A 22,013-nucleotide genomic window follows, 5' to 3' on the forward strand; every position below is an offset into this window, starting at 1 on the left:
ATTATTAACCATTGAAAAAAAAAATAATTAACCATTGAAAAAATAAAATAAAATGATTAACAAATGAAAAGATAAAATAATTAACTAATGAGAAAAGTAAAATAATTAATTAATGAGAAAAATAAAATAATTAGTTAATGAGAAAAATAAAATAATTAGTTAATGAGAAAAATAAAATAATTGACTAATGAGAAAAATAAAACAATTAACTAATGAAAAAAGTAAAAATAATTAACCAATGAAAAAAGTAAAAATAATTAACCAATGAAAAAAGTAAAAATAATTAACCAATGAAAAAAGTAAAATAATTAACCAATGAAAAAAGTAAAATAATTAACCAATGCAAAAAAGTAAAAATAATTAACCAATGAAAATAGTAAAATAATTAACCAATGAAAAAAGTGAAATAACAAACCAATGAAAAAAGTAAAAATAATTAACCAATGAAGAAAAAAATTATATAAATTGTTAAAAAATAGTTAAATTAATTTAACCCTGACGATGAATCCAGAAGGATTAGAAAGTACTCGGACTTCTGATAAATATGGTGATTACATCAGCCACTTCCTGCCAGAAGTGAAAACCATTATTCGGAAGTTTGAAAGGATCAAAAATAGAATTCATAGACGAAAACGTCTATTTTATTTAAAAGAAATATAATATAAAATATATGTATTTGTCTGCACTGCGGTAAATATTAACGTTAATTTATTTTGTGTTTGTTTTGTGCAGGTGGCATGCAGGATTACAATTATGTGAACGGAAATTGTTTCGAGATCACGTTGGAACTTTCGTGTTGCAAATATCCACCAGCATCCCAACTCGCTTCAGAATGGGTCAACAATAAAGACGCTCTGTTGACTTTCATCGAGCAGGTACGTTTGGACACTTTTGACATGTTTTATTTTAAGTTTTTATTTGTTTCAGTGGAGATTGAGCAGTAAGATGTTGGTTCACCTTACATTTGAATTTATTCATATTAATACAGTCGGGGGGAGGGGAATGGAATTTGGAAAATGCAGAATTTAGTTTTCTTGACTTGCGGAATTTGGAAAATGCAAACTTGCTTTCTAGCCGAACAGAATTTTGAAAATGTGGCGTTTCGCTTTCTAGCCTAGCAGAATTTTGAAAATATTACATTCCAGTCAAGCAGAATTTTGAAAATGTGGCATTTGGCTTTCTAGCCTAGTAGAATCTTGAAAACGTGACGTTCCACTTTCTAACTTGGCAGAATCTTGAAAATGTGGAGTTTCACTTTTTAGCCGAGCAGAATTTTGAAAATGTGGCGTTTCGCTTTGTAGTCTAGCAGAATTTATTAAAATGTGGCGTTTCGCTTTCTAACCTAGCAGAATTTTGAAAATGTGGCATTTCGCTTTCTAGCCTAGCAGAATTTTGAAAATGTGGCATTTCGCTTTCTAGCCTAGCAGAATTTTGAAAATGTGGCATTTCGCTTTCTAGCTTAGCAGAATTTTGAAAATGTGGTTTTTTGCTTTCTAACTTGGCAGAATCTTGAAAATGTGGCGTTTCACTTTCTAGCCTAGCAGAATTTTGAAAATGTGGCGTTTCGCTTTCTAGCCTAGCAGAATTTAGAGATGGTGGCATTTCGCTTTCTAGCCTATCAGAATTTAGAGATGGTGGCATTTCGCTTTCTATCCTAGCAGAATTTTGAAAATGTTGCGTTTTGCTTTCTAGCCTAGCAGAATTTTCAGATGGTGGCATTTCGCTTTCTAGCCTAGCAGAATTTTGAAAATGTGGCGTTTCGCTTTCTAGCCTAGCAGAATTTGGAGATTGTGGCGTTTCGCTTTCTAGCCTAGCAGAATTTTGAAAATGTGGCATTTCGCTTTCTAGCCTAGCAGAATTTGGAGATTGTGACGTTTCACTTTCTAGCCTAGCAGAATTTTGAAAATGTGGCGTTTCGCTTTCTAGCCTAGCAGAATTTTGAGATTGTGGCGTTTCACTTTCTAGCCTAGCAGCATTTTGAGATTGTGGCGTTTCACTTTTTAGCCTAGAAGAATTTTGAAAATGTGGCGTTTCGCTTTCTAGCCTAGCAGAATTTTGAGATTGTGGCGTTTCACTTTCTAGCCTAGCAGAATTTGGAGATTGTGGCGTTTCACTTTTTAGCCTAGAAGAATTTTGAAAATGTGGCGTTTCGCTTTCTAGCCTAGCAGAATTTTTAAAATGTGGCATTTCGCTTTCTAGCCTAGCAGAATTTGGAGATTGTGGCGTTTCGCTTTCTAGCTTAGCAGAATTTGGAGATTGTGGCGTTTCACACGTTCCTATGCACTGTTACAATGTTTTTAGTCGAGTATAAATATAGAGTCTCACACCTTATATGACCTTTGACATTGATCTTAAAAGTTCAATGGAGATTGAAATTTTGACTGACGTTTAACTTCCTATTTTTCTAAATTTGATACAAACATCAGATGCTTTTCGATATTAACCACTATTCAGAATTTCATTTGATAACATTAACCACCACGCAACATTTAATCTGATTAAATTAACTACCATGCAACATTTAATTTGATTACATTAACCACCATGCAACATTTAATTTGATTACATTAGCCACCATGCAACATTTAATTTGATTATATTAACCACCACGCAACATTTAATTTGATCACATTAACCACCATGCAACATTTAATTTGATTACATTAAGCACCACGCAACATTTAATTTGATTACATTAACTATCACGCAACATTTAATTTGATCACATTAACCACTGCGCAACATTTAATTTGATTACATTAACCACCACGAAACATTTAATTTGATCATATTAACCACCATGCAATATTTAATTTGATCACATTAACCACCACGCAACATTTAATTTGATCACATTAACCACCATGCAACATTTAATTTGATTAAATTAATCACCACGCAACATTTAATTTGATTATATTAACTATCACGCAACATTTATTCTGATTACATTAACCAACACACAACATTTAATTTGATCACATTAACCACCACGCAACATTTAATTTGATCACATTAACCACCATGCAACATTTAATTTGATTACATTAAGCACCACGCAACATTTAATTTGATTACATTAACTATCACGCAACATTTAATTTGATCACATTAACCACCACGCAATATTTAATTTGATTACATTAACCACCACGAAACATTTAATTTGATCATATTAACCACCACGCAATATTTAATTTGATCGCATTAACCACCATGCAACATTTAATTTGATCACATTAACCACCATGCAACATTTAATTTGATTAAATTAACCACGACGCAATATTTAATTTGATTATATTAACTATCACGCAACATTTATTCTGATTACATTAACCAACATACAACATTTAATTTGATCACATTAACCACCACGCAACATTTTTTTATTACATTAACCACCATAAAAATATTCAGACTCTCCAGATAAATAGTCTTAGAGTTAATTACGTTTCCATGTCATAACTTTCAACATACAATTTTTGTTGTTTACGAAGGAATCACAACTTATCAAGGCTGAATGCCACTCAAGGATAAAGGTTAATGAGTGTAAGGTGGTCACTGAGACAACAGTGTAGCGATCCGATGTGGTGGAAATTGTGTAGAATTTGATTATTTAAAAGTCGACTCAACAAGAATTTGTTCACATTGGACTTGAAGACAATGATACTGTAGTCGGCTGGAAAGCAGGCCAGTGCGACAGACTTCCACAGACGGCCACTTCTAGGAGGGAAACTTTGTTCATGGAATCCGCATTTAGATTTAGGCAGAGATAGAGAGTAGAAGAAATTGTTGGTAGTGGTTGTAGCTCGTCAAGTGTAATTTGCTTTTAGGTTTATAGATTTAGGCACATATAGTGGGGTAAATTGTTGGTAGTTACTTTATGGGGAAGTTTACGCGTAAATAAGAATTTCGCTTGTTTTTTTTTTAATTGTCAAACTGAGTTATGCAGTCTTGTTATGTTTTTGTTTATATCTTTTTACTTATTTTATATTCGATTTTTAGGCTGTTTAAAATGTTATTACTTATTTTAAATGTGATTTGATTAATTAATGTTGCGCTTCGTGCAATTATTTTTATGTATTATTTCACTTCTGCAGGCTATTAGATTGCTCGGATGTCAGTTAATTTTATTTTTTATCGAGTGTGTTGTTACATGGCATTTGTGCTTGTATGCTGCTGTAGCAGTGTCAGAAATTTCGTGAAAATAGTGAATAATTCCACCCCATCTTTCCAAGCTTATAACTCCTCGAAAAATGTAATTCAAGCCCTAATTTTTTTTTCAATTAAAGGAGTAAGGACCAAGGTTTTATTTAAAAAAAAAAAAAAAACAAAACAATGTGTTTTTTTTTTTTAAAAAGGTTTTAAACTTCGGACTTTACAGGTAAATTTCTAAAAAACTGATTTTTTTTTTGTTTTAAATTTGAATATATTATTTATTGACCTTTTCTCTTCAATTTGTGATATATAAAACTATTAAACATAAATTAATTATTTACTTTTTAATAGACATTTCAAAATGAGAGGCGTAAATTATTCGACCCCCTATCTTTCTAAGCTTATAACTCCTCGAAAAATGTAATTCAAGCCCTAATTTTTTTTTCAATTAAAGGAGCAAGGACCAAGGTTTCATTTAAAAAAAAAAAAAAAAGACAAAAAGAAAAAATGTGTTCTTATAAAATAAGGTTTTAAACTTCGGACTTTACAGGTAAATTTCTAAAAAACTGTTTTTTTTTTTTTGTTTTAAATTTGAATATATTATTTATTGACCTTTTCTCTTCAATTTGTGATATATAAAACTATTAAACATAAATTAATTATTTACTTTTTAAGAGAAAGTTGAAAATGGGGGGGGCGTGAAAATGGGGGGGGCGTGAAAATGGGGGGGCGTGAATTTAAAAAAAACGTTTGTCTAAAATATTATATTCGGTTTATTGGAAAGAACATAAAATTTCACATTGACCCTGAAAATATCGTAAAAATAGAATCAATAGAAAAATTTTGATAGATTTTAAAAATTTAAAAATATTGAGTTTAAAAATTGAAAAATATTGAGTTCGGAAAATTCATTACTGTTTTAAAAAAAAAAAAAAATATTTTTATTACTTTTAAAACAACTGTAATAGTTTATTTTGGAAGTATAATCCATAAAGAAAATAAATAACCCACTTTTAACAGAGAAATTACGAGATTTTTATATTGTATTCGCAGTTTCGTGTTAGGGGTGTCAAAAATTCCTACAAAACTGCTGTGCCAACCATGCGCGGAAGCGCATAAGCGTATGAGTCGGGCCTACCTGCGGTGCAAAGCGAACCCGGGACCTTTCGATCACAAATCAAGCCCACTAATGAACTACACCCATCTTACTCCAAAGTGACGATTTAGTTTCGCCCAACGGCTATGAAAAGAACAAGCCGATAAGTGATTTTCGGGATTTGAAAGTCACTGCTTTAATAACGTGTCTCGCGTTATTGCATTTTTATATCCGTGCGATTTGGCGAGATTGTTCGGCCCTGCTTGGGAACGTGTGTGTCGATTCAACGATATTTGTTTATGGCGCGGCGTGTCGATTCGGCGGTGGTGTTAGGAATTGCGTGGACGAATTTAAGGACTGTGCCGTCACTTGTGAAAACAAATATATATATATATATATATATATATATATATATATATATATATATATATATATATATATATATATATATATATATGAGCAAACAGTTAATAAAACATGTTAAAAAACACTTTGAAAAAGAGTTAAAAACATATTTAATCTGAAAAGGAAAGTCTTGATAAGTGGATAGTCCTTAATCCGCGGAGTTTCGAAGAAATACTTTCCTTCTCATCAGAGGGTAGGAATTAGCAAAATGCGGGATCGGATTTTGCATACAAAAGTATTTGATGAAACAACAAGTAAGTTAAAGATCTTACTTGATAACAAAAAGTGGAGCAGAGGGTATATGGTGAAGAAAAAAGTTATTACACGTGAATGGACAGTCTGGTGAAAGGTAAATAATCCAATGACGGTATAATCCAAAAATATAACTCCAAAATATATATATATATATATATATATATACTCCTAGAAATTCGTTTTTCTTTTTTGTGCATTAATATTCATATTAGAAACCCTTTTTTCTTTTTATTTAAAAAGAAAATGCAATTTTCTTATATATGGAATTGCATTCATCTGCAAATGATCTAGCTAATTTGCATATTCGTTTAAACGTTCATTTTAATTAATTCCCTATTAGTTTTTCAGTTTTCTTATGGAATGATCATCTTTAGTTAACTATTACGTGTAATTATAATATTCATGCAGATATTCTACATGATTTATACTTGCATAATATTTGTGAAAAAGTTTATGGTAAACACAAAATTGTTTCCATATATATTTATGTATACGTATATATTTTTGTTTAAACTATCTATCTATATATCTATAAAAGTGAACGTGTCTGTATATGTGTATCTGTGTGTCTGTATTCATTTCCCTACGCAATGACTCTGTGAATTTTTATTCTACAGACTCGAAATTTGATATGCAGGTTTCTGAGATTTGGGAAAATATATGTCATCGGTTGTGGGCTAGAAATTTGGCGATTAAGGGGTCAAAGTTCAACGATTTGACCTTTGAGAACTCTACCAAACTCCTCCGACAATTTTGCGTGTAAGCACTTAAAATTTTAGATATAGATTCCTTGGACATGGGTCTAACTTAATAACTTGATTTGAGCCCAAAACAATAAATTTTAAGGGGTCATAATAGGGGTCGAAGTTTTAAAAAATTGACATCTGCGGTCTCTTCCAAATTACTCAGACAATTTCTGGTCTAAATATTTGAAATTTTACATAAAGGGTATTCAGAGATAGGACAAGCTTTTTCATCAGTTTGGGTCGAAAATCTTTAGTTACCAATATATAAATGTATGTATGTATGTCTGTTTGCATGTCTGCCTTAAACTTTCAATAGAGGCGACGGATTTTACCAAGATCAGTATCGTTTTAAAGTTCGACCTTTCGTACGACAAATATCGAAAAATTGGTTAAAAACATTAATATCTTCCCCTTCAACTGGGCACTTTTCTACAGGGGGGTCACTTTTTTCGCCGATGTTTTTGAAAGTTATCCTCTCCTTTAGATTGTCTAGCCTTAATTTTAAAAAATGTCACTTCCGGTTTGGCGGTGGTCGTAACAGCATAAACGTTGGTTTTACCCCGTTCTTTTCCTCCTTCGCGTCACGGGTTCAAGCCTGCCTCCCTACTACCACTTTCTTTTTTGTTTTTGCTCATCCAAATACCCGGGAATCGCCGGGCTGAAATGTTAGTCTATATATATATATATATATATATATATATATATATATATATATATATAAAAGTAAACATGTCTGTGTACATTTCCCTACGCAATAACTCTGTCAATTTTTAGTCTACAGACTCAGAATTTGATATACAGGGTACTGAGATTTGGGAAAATATGTGATCGGTTTTCGGCCAGAAATTTGACTGTTTAGATGTCAAAGTTCAACGATTTGACCTTTTAGAACTCTACCAAACTCCTCCGACAATTTTGGGTCTAAACACTTGAAATTTTAGATATATATTCCTTGGACATGAATCTAACTTAATAACTTGATTGGAGCACAAAACTATAAATTTTAAGGGGGCATAATAGGGGTTAAAGTTAAAAAAAATGAACCCTTTTCTTTCTTTTTTTTTTTTTTTGCTCAGCATACACCTCCAAACACCCGGGCAACGCCGGGCTGAAATGCTAGTATATATATATATATATATATATATATATATATATATATATATACTCGAGTCTTGGACTTCTGGTTCTTTGACTGTCATGGCTCTTGTGGGCTGCGACGTTGTTTGGCTGCGGAATTGATTATATACAATCTCTCACATTCTGAAAATCCTATCATATGTTGCTCGCTTGGTTAGCATTGCTGGATGGCTTTCACAGTCGGATTTCGGCGCAGTTTGCTTGATCTGTGTTGGTTAATAGAAATTCTTGTGTGCAGGGCGTTTGCTCAGTTGGTAGTGCTTGCCTTACATGCAAGAGGCTCAGGTTTCGAATCCTGAGTTCGGATGTGTCTAACTGATGAGCCCAAATGAGGGCGAAACTCGAGTCTTGGACTTCCGGTTCTTTGAGTCTGTCATGGCTCTTGTGGGCTGCGACGTTGTTTGGCTGTGGAATTTATTATATATAATCTCTCACATTCGCCATATATATTTTATAGCTTACTATATATATATATATATATATATATACATTTTTTCTGGTGCTCTCTCTCCTTCGTGTAGCAAAATAATCATAATAATCATAATAATAGCATGCGACGCACAATAAATGCCCTCCACGATTTCATAATCTAGCGAATTGAGGAAATGACAAATGTTGGGATTAGTGAAGAATTTTTTTTTTTTTTTTACAAAGGAATCGCCACTTATCAAGGTCCAGATGTTAGTCGAGGATAAGAGTCAAAGAGTGTCCAATTCGTGTAATTATTTTTATGTATTATTTTAGTTCTGCAAGTTAGATTGTTTGGATGCCAACTGATTTTTTGAATATGTTTTTGCTTTGTTTTTTTAATTACATTTTCACCCCAAACAAGGCGCAGTGCCACTTTGATGTAGGGAGCTACTATCGGGGCCATAAGTTGCAGGGGTACTATGTGGGGAGTTGAGCAGTTAGATGTTTGTTTACATTACACTTGAACTTCTGCATGTCGGTACAATTGGGGAAGCAGGAACCCGGAAGGGAGTTCCAAAGTGTAGCAGTTCTGGGGGAGGAAACTATTAGAGTAAAAGGCTTTTTTACATCTAGGGATCTCAACTGTGAAGGGGTGGGATTTAGCTGCTTGCCGGGTTTGTCAAGGGGGTACAAGGGTTTGTAGTCCGTCGGAGCATCCACCATTAAAATACTTATAGAACAGGCAGAAGGATGCGACACTTTGTCGATGGGACAGAGGTTGAAGCTTAGATGACAGTTCAGAACCTATCAGGTTGGTGATTCTCTTTTGAACCCTATCCAGGAGCGAGAGACTAGTAGCAGATGCACAAGCCCAATTTTGACAACGGTACTCCATACATGGGTTAATGGTGGCTTTATTGAGGTACAGGATACTTTCAGGTGTGGAATTGTCTTCCATTTTCCTGCTTTCCGGCTGACTACAATATGGTTGTCTTCAAGTCTAACGTAAATAAGTTCTTGATGAGCCGTTCCATATAAGTTATCAAATTTACCAAATTTTCATTACTAATGATTACTATATTGTCCAATTTCTACTGTACACTATTTAACCCTTATCCTTGAGTGGCCTCTTGGCCTTGATAATGTGGTGATGCCTATGTAAAAAAAAAAAAAAAAAAGTAACTTTCTAGCAAGGTAAAGAGAGCCCATCTTCTTCGCAGCAATAGCATCTGTGCTTGTATGCGACATTTGGTATGAGAGGCACTCCACGGTGTAGCAATCTAGCGAATTGAGGAAATGACAAATGTTGGAATTAGTGAAGTAAGTATTAGCCCCCTCACCACCGTTTTATATAATCGCTGTTTGCTATAGTTTCCTTTTTTTTTACATAGGAATTACCACTTATCAAGGCCCAGATGCCACTCGAGGATAAGGGTTAAAGAGTGCCCAATTCGTGCAATTGTTTTTATGCATTATTTTAGTGCTGCAAGTTAGATTTTTTGGATGTCAGCTAATTTTATTTTATTTTTTTTTTTATTGAATGTGATTTTTTTATTGAATGTGATTATTTTTATTGAATGTGATTTTTTTTATTGAATGTGATTTTTTTTTATTGAATGTGATTTTTTTATTGAATGTGATTTTTTTTATTGAATGTGATTTTTTATTGAATGTGATTTTTTTTATTGAATGTGATTTTATTGAATGTGATTTTTTTTTTTATTGAATGTGATTTTTTTTATTGAATGTGATTTTTTTTATTGAATGTGATTTTTTTTTATTGAATTTGATTTTTTTTATTGAATGTGATTTTTTTTTTATTGAATTTGATTTTTTTATTGAATGTGATTTTTTTATTGAATGTGATTTTTTTATTGAATGTGATTTTTTTTTATTGAATGTGATTTTTTTTTATTGAATGTGATTTTTTTATTGAATGTGATTTTTTTTATTGAATGTGATTTTTTTTTATTGAATGTGATTTTTTTTTATTGAATGTGATTTTTTTATTGAATGTGATTTTTTTTTATTGAATGTGATTTTTTTTTATTGAATGTGATTTTTTTATTGAATGTGATTTTTTTAATTACAATTTCAATGCAAACAAGGCGCAGTGCAACTTTGATGTATTTTGTTAAGATATTCCAAAATGGCCAATCATCAGACACAAAATACAACTATAATAAATATACTCAATTTATTATTTTACTAATACAGACAGCGGACTCACCTCTTTTTCCTTCATTTATATTGATTAAGTTTGATTAATTTTCATTAATTTTAATTAATTCTAATTAATTGCGATTAATTTTGATTAATTAATCAAAATTAAGCATGTATGCCCCGCCCGTGAGTGCACAGTGAACGAGGCATAAAAAAATGACTAAGTTCAGCATTTACTCACCCCCACCCCACATTTAGCCCCAAAAGTCCCCAGGGGACGTCAAATCCTGGTGAAAATGAACAAACGATGCAGTTTTAGGCCTTAACATATGTAAATTTGAGTTCTGCACCATGCAAAAATAGAAATGACCAAATCTATTATTTGCCCCCTTTATTTAGCCTCAAAAGTCCCCAAGGCCTTAACATATATAAATTTGAGTTCAGCACCATGCAAAACTGCTAAATAGACATGCACAAAAAATTTTGGACAAATATGGCAAAATAGTCCCAAAAATGGAGTGTTTTTATTAGGCCTAAAAGAGCCCCCTGGTGCACATCCAAGAGTTATCATGAAGTGTAGACGAACAAAAATTATATAAAAATCAGTCAGTTACAACTTTTCAGGAAGTTTTATAAAAATGCAAGGCCTCAATTTTTTTTAATAAGCACAAAAATGTCAATTTTAGTCATTTCAACCCGAAAGGCGCCCCCGTGTGTGTGGGGTGGGGGTGGGGCAGAGTTTTTCCGGAAAATCCATTTCGTTACTTTTTTTACTCATATCATGTTTAATGTTTGTGCAAAATTTCAAAAAATTCCAAGGCGTAGTTATTGAGAAAAGTGCGGACAGACGAACGGACAAGAATGAATTTGCAGGTCCACCCTCCTTTTTGTCGGGGGACCAATTAATCAATAAAATGAAGATGAGGTGCGTTTGCTACTTGTAAAAGTCTGTCGCTATGAGATGATTGAAGAGATGAAAGAGGCTGTCACACAAGAGGATTTCCATAGGCATCACCACATTATCAAGGCCAAGAGGCCACTCGAGGATAAGGGTTAAAGAGTGTACAGTAGAAATTGGACAATATAGTAATCAATTCGGTAAATTTGTTAACTTACATGGAACGGCTCGTCAAGAACTTGTTTACGTTCGACTTGAACACAACCATATTGTAGTCAGACGGAAAGCAGGAAAAATGGAAGACAATTCCACAGGCGTGCAGTTCTAAGAAAGAAGCTTTGTTCATGGAATCTACGTTTAGGTTTAGGCACAGATAAAGAGTGGGGGGGGGGAATTATTGATAGTGTTTTCAGCTAGACGAGTGTTTCTTGTGAAAGTTTGGCGAGGGGGGACCATAGATTGAAGCTCAGTCGAACACTTGCCATGAAAATAACGATACATCAGAGACAAACTTGCAACATCTCTTCTGTGAGATAGAGGTTGCAGGGAAGAGAAAAGGACATCTCCTACGAGGCTACGAAGTCTATTTTGAACTCTATCAAGGCAGGACAAGAAACTGTACAACAACTGCATTGCAGCCAAAGGAGATTACTTCGAAGGGGACTGGAATTTCATGTGTGTACTATCAATAAAAGTGGGCACACAAAAAAAAAAGTCTGGAAACTTATTGAAGGCACCTTGTATATTTTAGGCAACATGGTGAGTAGCCTGAGCATATTACATATTTTGTAAATCAAACCATTGTGATTTTAGGAAATCAATATCTATATATATAAAAGGCAAAATGTGTGTGACCATTTCGTGTATGTCTCGCAAAGGCTTCTTTCGCACACGCTCCCGGGGTCATTACTATCGCTTAAAACTGTTTATATACCCCCCTATATAATAATATCTATGGTTTGGGAATGAAAGTCGCCTTTAGATTTATTTACGTCGATCTTTACAAAATTTTTGCTATTTCAGCCCGTCTTGTGTTCGTTCAGCTTTTTTGTATAAAAAGCGAAACTAATTCAAAGCTAAGACAGCGTCGGCAATCGCACTGGAAAACGTCCAGAAGCTTTAATCAGTTTTGATCAGTTTGGGGCCAAACTCCATATATCAGACAATTACTATTCAATCTGGAAAATGGGGAGCTGGTTTCCCCCTCCCCAACATCTTGGTGAAAAAAACAGTCAAAGTTGGGTAAAAAAACCAAAAAGCTGCCCCGCAGCAAAAGTAAAGTCCGCTCCTTCTATTATTTGACCTCATTATTTGACCTCTGTTTCTATATGACCTTATTTTCAATGAGGTCATATAGAAACAGAGCAAAAGTTTAGTCCGCTACTTCTATGACCTCATTAGTTAAGTTTTAAGGCGCGACGTGTCAATTCTGTTTTTATTACTCAAATTCAAACGTGACAAGTTAGTCTGTCGTGGTGGCCCACTGGTTAACGTCACACGATTTTTTTTTCACACTTTAATTTCCAACTTTGCCTCAAGGGTTCGGGTTCGATCCTCATACTAACCTACCAAAGATTTTATTTTTATTTTACCGCCTCCCCCCTTCCGGAGTTTTGATTTACCCAAAACAACACTCACCTCCAAACACCCGGGCAACGCCGGGTACCCCCCGCTAGTATATATATATATATAAATGCGAAAATGTATATATATGTGTGTATGTCTGTTCGTTTTGTGCATGTCTGCAAAAGGCTTTTTTCGCTGGACTTCTCGGTCGGCTCATTCCTTCTTAAAACTTTTTATATCACATCTAAATGATAATATCTAAGAGTTACGAATGGGGTTGTGTGTGTATTTAATTTGTCCGACTTTCACGCGCTATTTTTTCCAGATTTTTAGGTCATTGCATGTATCTTTTGCTTTTCAGTATGAAAAAGCGAAACTGGATTCGAATCGGCAGTTTCCGGTGGTCTCGGGAAAGTGATGTCAAAGTTTGGTCAATGTCAGCTTTTTAGCGTCATATCAAACAATTGTTTTTGTCTGGACACTCCCCTAATAAACGAGGTGCTGGTTTTCCCCTAAGTTGGGTAAAAACAAACAAACCGAGTTATTGACCTCATTAAAAACTGTCCCGCAGAAAATGTTAACTGCTGACTAGCTATTGTTTACATCGTCATAACGCTCGCAGAAAATGTTAACTCCATGATTTCCACTTGACCTCATTAAGTCATTAGGTGCAGGTACCTGTCAATTCTCTTCAACTTAAATAAATTCAAATGTCTTTCAGTAACTCTTTCTTGTTGGCCGATTGGTTAACGTGTCATTTTTTTTTTCACATTTTATTTTCCAACTTCACCTCAGGGCTTCAGGTTCGATCCTACCTGCATACCAAAACATTTTTAACCCCCAACCCCCACCCCATGTTTCTCACTCGGACAACGCCCGGTACCCCCGCTAGTCTATATAGATATAAAAGCCAAACTGTGTGTTAGTGTGTGTGTTTGTAAGTCTCGCAAAAAACTTTCCACAACGGATTTTCGCCAGATCGGTATCATTTTGAAGCGTGAACCTTCGGACGACAAATATCGAAAAACTGGCTAAAATCATTAATCCCTTAGGTCGCGTTTCTACAGATAGGGGTAGCATGTTTTGTAAATCAAACCATAAAAAAACACAAAAAACTAACCTAAGGCAAACGAACGATGGTAAATGTAAAAATTGAAAAAACAAAAACAAAAAAGAAAACAGAAAAACGAACGTTAAAACTAAAACCCCCCAAAAAAAAACACATGAAAAATGGCTTAAATAAGCCTGTTTCGATATTAAAATCTAAAAAATCGGTGGGTACCCGGGTGTTTTTGGGTGTGTGTTTGTATGGTCGGGGGTGGGTGGTGTTACTGATAACCTAAGAATAAGCGAAGTAAAAAAAAAAAAACAGAAAAACGAACGTTACATGAAAAAAGGCTTAAATAACACCACGATTCGAACCCAAAACATTTAGATAATAAACCAACGCTCTAACCAACTGAGCTAACACGACACACATGAAATTCTCTCAGTTCTTCAAATATTTAAACTAAATCAGGCCATGACGTCTGACGTATGCGTAGAGCTGATCTTGTCATGAGAGGATGGTTTTTGTTGAAAAAAAGCAAAATGTGTGTGTATGCCAAAAACTTTCGACACGCAACAGATCCTGATGGAATTGGTATCGTTACAAAGTTTTATCTCCTGGACGATAAATATCCAAAAATTGGCTTAAAACATTAATGCCTTTACCTTCAATTGGGCCGTTTTTTACAAGGAGGGGTCGGTTTTTGCTTCGACATTTTCACAAGCCAATGTCTCTTTGTGATTGACTACCTTTAACACTTGGGACTTCTAGTTTTGCAATGGATAGAACAATAAAATTGTCTTCCTAGAAAAGACGACATGATGCCATTTCCTTTTGTTGAAACCCGGTTTTCTTTTTTTTGTTACAAGTTATAAAACTTATGCTATCTACGCACTATTATTATTTCTGGGTAGAACAATAAAATTGTCTTCTTAGAAAAGACGACATGGTGCCATTTCTGTTTGTTAAAACCGGTTGTCTTTTTTTGTTGCAAGTTATAAAACTTATGCAATCTACGCACTATTATTATTTTTTTTTTTTCTTCCTTTGTTTCAAGTTCGAGCCTGCCTATTAGCACTTTTTTTTGTTAACACCTTTTTCCATCCGGGCTGTCTACTGTTGTTTTGATCCCCCCTCCCTCCCTGGGCTTCCTTACTACCTCTCCACCACCTCTCCACACTCGAGCAATGCCGGGTATCCCCCACTATAAAAGACAAAATGTATGCGTGTGTTTGTATGCCTCGCAAAAAACTTTCAACAAACGTGTCGGACTGTGACAAAATTAGTATCTTTAGCAAGATCGACTTCTCGGACGACAAATATTGAAAAATTGGACAAAAAGATTAATTCTTTCATGGTCAACTGGGCGATTTTTTGTAAGGAGGGGTAAGTTTTTGAGTCAACATTTTTTTCTAAGTCATTCACGCCTTGCGATCTCAACGCACATTGAAACATGTTATTTCAAAGGCCCGTGACGACAAAAGTGCACTGTGGACAAGTCAATTAACACATCTGCTTTTTTTTTTTTTTTAACTTTTTTTCCTCTTAGCATTACAGGTTTGAGCCTGGATACTGCAGCTATTTTTTTTTTTCACTCACACAAGCACTCACTATTATTTTAGATTTTTATTTTTAGGGTTGGGGTTGGGGTTGGTAGCTCAATAGCCTTAGTATACCACCTCTCTCTACTCGGGTAATGCTGGGTAGCCATACTAGTCATTTTATAAAAGAGGACATCAATTCGTTTCACAAATATGTCATTGATGTTTTCTCAGATGGCTTTTGAGGTGTTTGATGTGCCTAGCAAGGCCTCGCCTGTTGTTTTGTAAATCTTACTGCACAAAAAACAAGAATCCACTTCGTTCTAGCAAATAGTGTTATGATTGAGCTGCCACTAGTGTCTCGCTCCTAGACAGGGTTCAAAAAAGAGGCGGCAATCTAATAGGACTTGAACTATCAGCTAAACTTCAACCTTTGTCCGATCGCCGAAACGTGGCATCCTTGTGCCCATTTTACAAATATCTCAATGGCAAGCACTAGTACCCCCTCGACAACAGACAACAATACACTCGACAAACCCCATAAACAGCAAAATCCCGCCCCTTTATTGTAGAGAACCTTAGATGCTCTAAGGTCTGCTACTCAAATAGCTCCCCCCCCCAGACTGCTGCACTTTGGAATTCCCTCCCGGACCCCTGTTCCCTGACTGTACTGACATGCAGAGATTTTTTTATATTCTGAATAAGTATTTAGTATTTATGTTCAAAAGCCTCCTCCCCTCCTCCTATTTGTTTTTTGTTTTTTTTTTTTAGAGGGTTCGATTTGATTTTCAACAAGCATGGAGCGTTGTTGCAGCATCTTGTCTGGTCCATATTCCACCAATTTCTCCCTCTTAGACAGAGCCCAATAAAAGCGTCTCTAACCTAATAAGACCTTTTTTATTTTTATTTTTTTCCAAGGTAGTCACCATTATCAAGGCCCAGAAGCCACTCGGGGATAAGGGTTATTGCGTGTACAGTACGTTAGTGCTGGAGATTTGATAAAGGGTCCTACTTAAGGAGACGGTTCATCAGGAATTTGTTTACATTGGACTTGAAGACATCCAGGTTGTAGTCGGGTGGGAAACAGGCAACCGGAACAGAGTTCCACAGGCATGCACTTCTAAGAAAAGAAGCTTTGTTCATGGAATCTACGTTTTGATTTTGGCACAGATAAGGAGTGGAGAAAATTTTTGACAGTGGTTTCAGCTAGACGGGTGTTTATCGTGAAAGATTGGTGAGGAGGGACCAGAGATTGGAGTTCAGACGAGCACCTGCCATGGTAGTAACGATAAAACAAGGACAGGCTCGCAACGTCTCTCCTGTGGGAGAGAGGTTGCAGGGAAGAGAAAAGGGCATCGCACACTAGGCCACGAAGCCTATTTTGTACTCTGTCAAGGCAGGATAGGCTGTTTTAAGCGGCTCCTGCCCAGATGTGGCAGCAGTACTCCATCCTTGGACGTACTTGGCTTTTATACAGATAGAGAATTGCATCAGGGGTGAGATATCATCTGGAGCGGTAGAAGGATCCCACCATCTTTCCAGCGAGCTTGGCAACTGACTTGATGTACGTATACCATTTCAGGTCAGGGGTAAAGGTCAAGCCCAGAAGCTTATCAAAACAAGGAGCTTCCCCTAGACGAGAGCCACCCATTTCAATTAATGCCAAAACCCAACCCCTGTCCAATCATCGCAATCTTGCATCCCTGTCCCTATTTTACAATCACTTTAATGGAATGTGCTCAGACGAACTGGTAGCACTTGTGCCCCCCCTTCTCAACAAACCCGACATGCAGCAAAATCCCACCCCTTCACGGTAGAGGTTCCCAAGTGCTGGAAAGCCTTCTACTCTTATAGTTTCTTCCCGTGAACCGCTACACTTTGGAATTCCAATCCCTGTTTCCTGCTTCCCTGACTCTACTGACGTGTAATGTGGACAGAAATCTTGCTGCTCAACTCCCTATATAGCGTCTCTGTGGATATAGTTCTAAATAGTAGCCCCTTGTGTCCAAGTGGCAATGACCACTCACTGGATAAAACCGGGGAGGGCAGGGCGGTAGCTCTAGATATATCTAAGGCTTTTGACAGGTTATGGCATGAGGGTCTCCTCAGGAAAATTAGATCATACGGTATCACTGGTAGAATACTTAACATAATTAAATCCTTCTTAGATAAGAGAAAAATCCAGGTTGTCCTCGACGGTTGTACATCTAAACAACATGATATAAATGCGAGAGTGCCTCGGGGGTCTATCCTTAGACCTCTGTTGTTCCTAATATTAATAAATGACCTCCCCGACAAGATTGCCTCTGAGATGGGCATATATGCTGATGACACCACACTCTATAAGAGTCATGACAGGAAAAAAATTGAACACATTTCTAAAGAAATGGCACAAACACGAGAAGATGACGTCGAATCTGTAGTGGAACGGGAACAAAAATGGATGGTCACGTTCAATGCTGCCAAGACTAAACTTGTTTCCTTCAATAATTACAAGAAACCTCTACCACCAATAGCAATGGCCAACGACACTTTATCTGAGAGTACATCTTTCAAACTCCTTGGCCTAACGTTCACAGGAAACATGAGTTGGAACAGTTACATTGAAAGCATTTCCAGGGCTGCTGCAAAGAAGGTAGGCTCTCTCTGCCGTGCTACAAAAATTACTAACACCTGAAAGTATCCTGTACCTCTATAAGGTCACCATTCGCCCATGTATGGAGTATTGTTGTCATATTTGGGCTGGTGCATCTGCTGCTAGTCTCTCGCTCCTAGACAAGGTTCAAAAGAGAGTCGCCAATCTGATAGGCCCTGAACTGGCATCTAAGCTTCAGCCTCTGTCCCATCGACGAAATTTTGCATACCTCTGCCTGTTCTACAAGTATTTTAATGGAGAATGCTCTGAGGAACTGTAAGCACTTGTGCCCCCACGACGTAAACACTCTCGACAAACCCGACAGGCAGCTAAATCTCACCCCCACACAGTAGAGATCCCTAGATGTAAAAGATCTTTCTACTCCAGTAGTTTCTTCTCCAGAACCGCTAGACTTTGGAATTCCATTCCGGGTCCCTGCTTCCCCAACTGTACTGACATGCAGAAGTTCAAGTGCAATGCTGCCCAAATCCCCACATAGTACCCCAGTAGATGTTACCCCTGATAGTAGCCCGCTATACCAAAGTGGCAATGTGCCTTGTTTGGGGTGAAAATGTAATTAAAAAATAAAAAAAAATGTCACAAAATAAAATTATGACTTGGTAATTTTATTTTATTTTTTTTTATTTCTTATTTTTGCTAATTTATGCATTCCTCAATGCGTCCACTTTCTTTTAAATTCTTTGCATATTTGCATCAAAAGATGCCGATGAGTTTTATATTTTGGGATGCTGAAATGTGCAGCCCAAATGACTGTAAATACCTTTAGGGTTACTTAGTCCCTTGGGTGATAAGGACAAACATAAGTCATTTTGAGTATTTACGTATCATTCTGTGTCAACATTACACAACATGAACAGAACGGGGGTGGGGGAGACTTATATTCCTCATTTGAGGGTGATTTTTTAATATGGGGAAAATCTATTTCCCCCCCCCCCATAAAAGAGCAATCTGGATTATGACTAAAATAAAATTGTTAAAACATAATATATGAGAACACATACTACACTTTAACGGTAACTGTATTTTGAAAAGTAAAAAAAAAAATAATAATAATAAAAATTAAACTGAAAAGAAAAAAAACTATAGTAAAATCTGCAAATATTTAAATCGTTATATATATAAGCCTGAAGAATCCTAGAGTGGATGAAAGGCAGAATATTCAGTGTAGCTTAATCGCCATATACATTTTATAACTTACTAACTAGCTCTACCTACGTATTGAGCACTTTTGAAGTAAATACTTACAGTTTACGCATAAATCTATACTTTCGTATATTAATTTTATGTGAGTAAATTAAGTAGTTATATATTATATATATATATATATATATATATATTTTATTGCAATTTCACCCCAAACAAGGCACATTGCCACTTTGCTGTAGGGGGCTACTATCAAGGACATAAGCTACAGGGGTATTATGTGGGGAGTTGGGCGGCAAGAGGTCGGTTCACGTTACACTTGAACTTCTACATGTCAGTACAGTTGGGGAAGCAGGAACTCGGAAGGGAATTCCAAAGTCCAGCGGTTCTTGGGAAGAAACTACTGGAGTAGAAGGCTCTCTTACATCTAGGGATCTCAACTGTGAAGGGGTGGGATTTTGCTGCTTGTCGGGTTTGTCAGGGGTACTTACGTCGAGGGGGCACAAGTGCTTGCCATTCGTCAGAGCATTCTCCATTGAAATACCTGTAGAACAGGCAGAGGGATGCAACGTTTCGTCGATGGGACAGAGGCTGAAGCTTAGATGACAGTTCAGGACGTATTAGGTTGGCGACTCTCTTTTGAACCCGGTCTAGGTGTGAGAGACTAGCAGCAGATGCACCAGCCCAAATATGACAATACTCCATACATAGGCGAATATATATATATATATATATATATATATATATATATATATATATCACCATTTTGACAATTTTGTAAATTCAAAATCTGAGCGACTATTGATTTAACGAATGAAGGCTCGTTGGAAAGGTAATGACATGAATTGTGTAGTGAGCTATGTGACATTTGCCCTTAAAGTCGCACATTAAGGAAATCATCCAGAGCTTATTTTTAGTACTTTTTTTTTTTTTTTTACAGCCATAAAATTTTCAATCATAGTAATTTGTTTTCCTTGTTTTTGTATATGAATTACAAAATGTCTTTGGGTTTTTTTGGGGTTTTTTTTTATTACATTTTCACCCCAAACAAGGCAAATTGCCACTTTGGTGTAGGGGGCTATTATCAGGGGCAACAACTACTGGGCTACTATGTAGGGATTTGGACAGCAAGATATGGTTCACGTTACACTTGAACTTCTGCATGTCAGTACATTTGGGGAAGCAGTGACCTGGAATGGAATTCCAGAATCTAGCGGTTCTGGAGAAGAAACTACTGGAGTAGAAAGCTCTTTTACATCTAGGAATCTCTACTGTGTGGGGGTGGGATTTAGCTACCTGTCCGGTCTGTCGAGGATGTTCACGTCGTGGGGGCACAAGTGCTTACAGTTCCTCAGAGCATTCACTATTAAAATACTTGTAGAACAGGCAGAGGGATGCAACGTTTCATCGATGGGACAGAGGCTGAAGCTTAGATGCCAGTTCAGGGCCTATCAGATTTGCGACTCTTTTTTGAACCTTGTCAAGGAGCGAAAGACTAGTAGCCGATGCACCAGCCCAAATATGACAACAATACTCCATACATGGGCGAATGGTTGCCTTATAGAGGTATAGGATACTTTCAGGTGTTAGTAGTTTTCTAGCACAGTAGAGAGAGCCTACCTTCCTTGCAGCGGCCCTGGCAATGCCCTCGATGTAATTGTTCCAACTCATGTTTCCTGTGAACGTTAGGCCAAGGAGTTTGAAAGAGGTATTCTCAGATAAAGAGTCGTTGACCATTGCTATAGGTGGTAGAGAAGGTTTCTTGTAATTATTGAAGGAAACTAGTTTAATCTTGGCGGCATTGAATGTGACCAACCATTTCTGTCCCCATTCCACTACAGATTGGAGGTCTTCCTCTAGTGTTTCTGCCATTTCTTTAGATATGTGTTCATTCGTCTTCCTGCCGTGCCTGTTATAGAGTGTGGTGTCATCAGCATATATACCCATCTCAGAGGCAATCTTGTCGGGGAGGTCATTTATGAATATTAGGAACAACAGAGGTCTAAGGATAGACCCCCGAGGCACTCCCGCATTTATATCATATTGTTTAGATGTACAACCGTCGAGGACAACCTGGATTTTTCTCTTATCTAAGAAGGATTTAATTATGTTAAGTATTCTACCAGTGATACCGTATGATCTAATTTTCCTGAGGAGACCCTCATGCCATAACCTGTCAAAAGCCTTAGATATATCTAGAGCTACCGCTTTTAAGTAAATTTCACAGTGAGTATGAGGATTATTTGATACTGGAGATGTACAATTCCGAAGATCCAGTTTTCATCTTTCTGTGCAGTGTTCGTTTATATTTTGTATTTCTTCTGTTTCCGTTTATATATGGCCGTTTAGCGTCTGTAACTTATGCGAATTCATAATTATGGGCTCACAAGGAGCGTCCACACAGGTTATCAAAGAAATCATTGAATACAGCCTGTGGTGTTCCCTGGAAGCTGAATGACAACAAGTCTCCTCAGATTTTCCAGTACTCCCCACCTCTTTTGATACCATTTGCAAATAAATTTGCATTATCGCAACAGGTGCTTACCATTGATTTCTCGTTGGTAATGGCCATTAGTCGTTACTGGAATTTGAGTGGCAATAAGCCTCCCCAAGGTCTCATTTCTCTTCGCACTTATACAGTGGAGGTCTGGTCAGTGCTCACTCCTTGGTCTTTCCTTCCTCCTTGACTACTTGGCTATTTGGGGGGTGGGGACAGTGGTGAGGTAGTGGGGGTTATTATTATTATTATTATATTTCCAAAAGACGGGAGATATAACATATGAGAAA

At 36.3% G+C, this 22,013-nt stretch overlaps 1 protein-coding gene across 2 annotated transcripts in view; it reads left to right on the forward strand.

Moving 5' to 3' along the window:
- LOC145270612 (carboxypeptidase D-like) overlaps positions 1–22,013 on the forward strand; it is a 293,674-nt gene that overhangs the window by 57,965 nt on the left and 213,696 nt on the right. For both annotated transcript variants that reach the window (XM_080126242.1, XM_080126241.1), the window contains exon 2: positions 733–875. In XM_080126242.1, coding sequence (XP_079982368.1) covers positions 738–875 — 138 coding nt within the window. In that variant the 5' untranslated portion in view covers positions 733–737. The remainder of the gene's footprint in view (positions 1–732; positions 876–22,013) is intronic.

The sequence above is a fragment of the Euprymna scolopes genome, chromosome 46 (genome assembly GCF_053919585.1).
Source record: "Euprymna scolopes isolate OS-2025 chromosome 46, ASM5391958v1, whole genome shotgun sequence".
NCBI lineage: Eukaryota > Metazoa > Mollusca > Cephalopoda > Sepiida > Sepiolidae > Euprymna > Euprymna scolopes.